The sequence below is a fragment of the Myotis davidii genome, unplaced genomic scaffold (assembly GCF_000327345.1).
Source record: "Myotis davidii unplaced genomic scaffold, ASM32734v1 scaffold106, whole genome shotgun sequence".
Taxonomy (NCBI): domain Eukaryota; kingdom Metazoa; phylum Chordata; class Mammalia; order Chiroptera; family Vespertilionidae; genus Myotis; species Myotis davidii.
The window spans coordinates 712,453-715,767 of record NW_006297290.1 but is presented as its reverse complement, the minus strand read 5'-3'; the positions used below and the strand labels follow the sequence as shown (position 1 = coordinate 715,767).

Sequence of the window (3,315 nt, the reverse complement as noted above, 5' to 3'; positions counted from 1 at the left end):
CACATATAGAACTTTTTTGACATTTGCAACCATAGTAAAACAAAGACGTCTATTTTTTATATTTATTTTATATATTTAAATGTCATTTAACAAAGAAAAATCAACCAAAAAAATGAGTTTGCTTGTCATAGGTTTGCCATCACTGGTCTAGGTTATAAACTTAAATCAGATTAAATTCTACCTTTTAGGTGTGAGAAGCAAGAGAATCACCTTTAATAATAACTTTTAACACTGTCATTTCTCATTCTTAGACACACCAAAATTAAGCATTAAACACCATAATCACTAGCTCTGTATGTAAGTAGCTTGAGAAACAATATGATTTACAATTCTTTGTTTCCACTGTATATTTTAGACCAGGGGTCCTCAAACTACGGCCCGCGGGCCACATGCAAATACAAATATTGTATGTGTTCCCGTTTTGTTTTTTTACTTCAAAATAAGATAAGTGCAGTGTGCATAGGAATTTGTTCATGGTTTTTTTTTAAACTATAGTCCGGCCCTCCAACGGTCTGAGGGACAGTGAACTGGCCCCCTGTTTAAAAAGTTTGAGGACCCCTGTTTTAGACAATCAAAAATAATTTCCATGTTGAAATTAAATTTGGGGAGTAAGTCCTAAGGTAGTTGTGAGGAAATCAGAGCATTCCCTTCCATTTCTGGGTATCCATCCCCACGACTGCAGATAGTCCTAGGCCTGAGGGTCATCCCTGACAAGGTCTAACTTTCTTCCATCCTCAAAGAAGAAAACGTCAGTTTTCAAAATATGTTTTAATGCACGTGTCATCCATATCCAAGATGGTGTCATGTTACATTTCAAAGACAAATCATCAATTTAATTACTCTTTTTCAGAAGTCTGTATTCTCTAGGAAGAACATGTTTTCTGAAATTTCAAGAAAGTTTTTAGTTAACTAAGAATTTCTTCTGGTATTCTTCAGTGTCTCAATTTTTTTCATAATATGCTCAGTGACAAATACTTCTCTATGTATCACCACGCTCAAGGTGGTTTAGTTGAAAAAATTCGCAACAGCTTACTGAATTCCTGGAAGAAAAGAAAAAACTTTTAAAATGAGGTCAAAGCATATTGAATTTAAACATTTCTACCTGCCATCAGAATTTCGTTTCTAGGAGCAAGAGTATCAATATCAAATTGTTCTTTTATCCCCAAGGACATTTGGCTCCAGACATACACGCTTGTTAAACTATTATCTTTGCTTGTTCCCACTAGAAGAGCTTATTTTTGCAACATTTCTCAAGTCCCACCTGAGGAGAATGGCACATGGGTTCGTCTGTGTGCCAAATGCAGTGTGTTACTAGCGGCTGCTTGGAGCATTAAGTTCAGAAGAAGTTGGAGGCTCATCCATGATCAGTGAGTGGAAAAAAGAATCATGATGGATGAACTGTCTCTGCTGTGGGCCTGTATGTGTCTGAGATGGGAAAAGGAGAGTCAGTCTGTTTCAAAATATTTCCAGGTCCAACCTAAGGTGGGAAGTATGTATGCCAGCAATTAAATCTCTTCTTTCTGTGTCCAACCGATAGGGTTGGTGGCCCAGTGAAAATATTCCCTCCCATTGCTGCACTACTGTGAGTAAAGGGGGTCCCTGACTTTATTAAGATCTGTATTTATCAACAAGACAAAGAACTCTTCTCTCCCTCTCTGCAAATGACTGTCATGACCCAGGGCATTTTCCTGGCTGGGAGAACGTACCATGGTGGAACCCGGTAGTGGTTTCCTCGGCGATGTGCATGCCCCTTTGAATGCCTGCAGGAGTAGTCACTTCAAAGTCATCATCTGTGACACTGGGGGTTGGGGAGGGGCCTTCTGGGGCCCCCTGGATGGCAGGATTTACTCCTGCTTGTCCCGCAGGAAGGATTGTGTTCTGGATGTCTGGATTAGCCTGGCTGGTGGGCAGGATGGCTCCGGAGAGCAAGGGGTGGAAGATGAGGCCTGTGAAGATTTGTGGGGCCACTGGCTGGAATGAGGGAAGGAAACAGAAAACAGAGTTAAAGGAATACATTTTAAAGGCCAGTCAACCAGCCTTTCTTCTTTGAGGGCAATATGTTTGGGTAGGAATGGCAGGATGGAGATGGTAGAGTCAGAGAAAATAATAAAGATGGGCCTTCCTCAAAGGAAATGTCTCTCTCCCTGAGCCAAGCCTCATGCAGGCTTCATTACTGGGATTCCTTGCGGTGCTGCAATTCCCTCGGAAAGGGAAAGCCACAATCAAGACAGTCGGGTGTATTTGGAGGTAGGATTCAGGCAGAAAATCCATAGAATTATGATGGGCTATGTCTTTGTTATTAACCTAAATCATAGTCTTTCCTATGCTCCTAATTTTTTAAAAGGTAATCTAGGAGACTAAAAATTAATGGGCAAAATTAATTCAAGTAGATTAATCAATCCTCATCTCATGGTTTGCATCCCTTCATTTGTCTTTTGATGTGTTTTTCAAAGGCATTGGAATATTTGGTCATAAATATTTCTCTTAGTAATTCAGCCACTTGTGCATTCCTTGGGGTTTCCCAATGGAACTCTTTATTGAACTGTCAATGATCTGCACAATGGTAATGGATGCTGCTGCTGCCACAATTCTTCTTCTCCCACCTCCCCGCACCCCCACCTGCCCAGGGAAAAAATTACTGTGAGAAGTTCCACCTAAGAAGAAGCCAGTGGTCCTGAATTGCTAGAGGGATGTCCGGCTGCCGGTTTAGGCCTAATTCCTGTGGAATCGGGCCTAAACCAGTAGTCAGACATACCCCAAAGAATCCCAGATTGGAGAGGGTGCAGGCTGGGCTGAGGGACATTCCCCCTGAGAGAGAAACATTGATCAGCTGCCTCCTGCACACTCCCCACTGGGTATGTGCCCGCAACCGAGGTACATGCCCTTGACCGGAATCGAGCCTGGGACCCTTGAGTCCTCAGGCCGACGCTCTATCCACTGAGCCAAACCGGTGAGGGCAAGAAGGAATATTTTGACATTGGCTGGTTTTGGAGAGAGGTCAGACAGGGCCAAGTTCTCCAGGACCTCCTAGCTCTGTAGGTGTGTTCATGGTATAAAAAGGGACAAGAGCTCACAATTAAGATTCAGTTCAATTTCCTTGAACATGGTTCTTGATTGTTAGTTTTCATAAGAACCACCCAAGGAATTTGTTATAAAGGTAAGTTCCTAGGCTCCATTGTTAGATTACGATGAACTAGGTTGAGGGCAGGACCTAGAAATCTGCATTCTAACCAGCCTTCCAAGTTGTCCTGATTTGAGGTCCAGGACTGAAGTTTGGGAAACACCGTTGTAGATTTATGAGATATTAAAGCCAGA

General features: G+C 42.1%; 1 protein-coding gene across 2 annotated transcripts in view; it reads right to left on the bottom strand.

Moving 5' to 3' along the window:
- Positions 1 to 769: 769 nt before the first annotated feature.
- Positions 770 to 3,315, bottom strand: part of AMTN (amelotin) — a 17,273-nt gene continuing 14,727 nt past the window's right edge. For both annotated transcript variants that reach the window (XM_006773107.2, XM_015570061.1), the window contains 2 exons: positions 1,707 to 1,971; positions 770 to 1,040 (listed from right to left, as the gene is read on the bottom strand). In XM_006773107.2, coding sequence (XP_006773170.2) covers positions 1,030 to 1,040; positions 1,707 to 1,971 — 276 coding nt within the window. In that variant the 3' untranslated portion in view covers positions 770 to 1,029. The remainder of the gene's footprint in view (positions 1,041 to 1,706; positions 1,972 to 3,315) is intronic.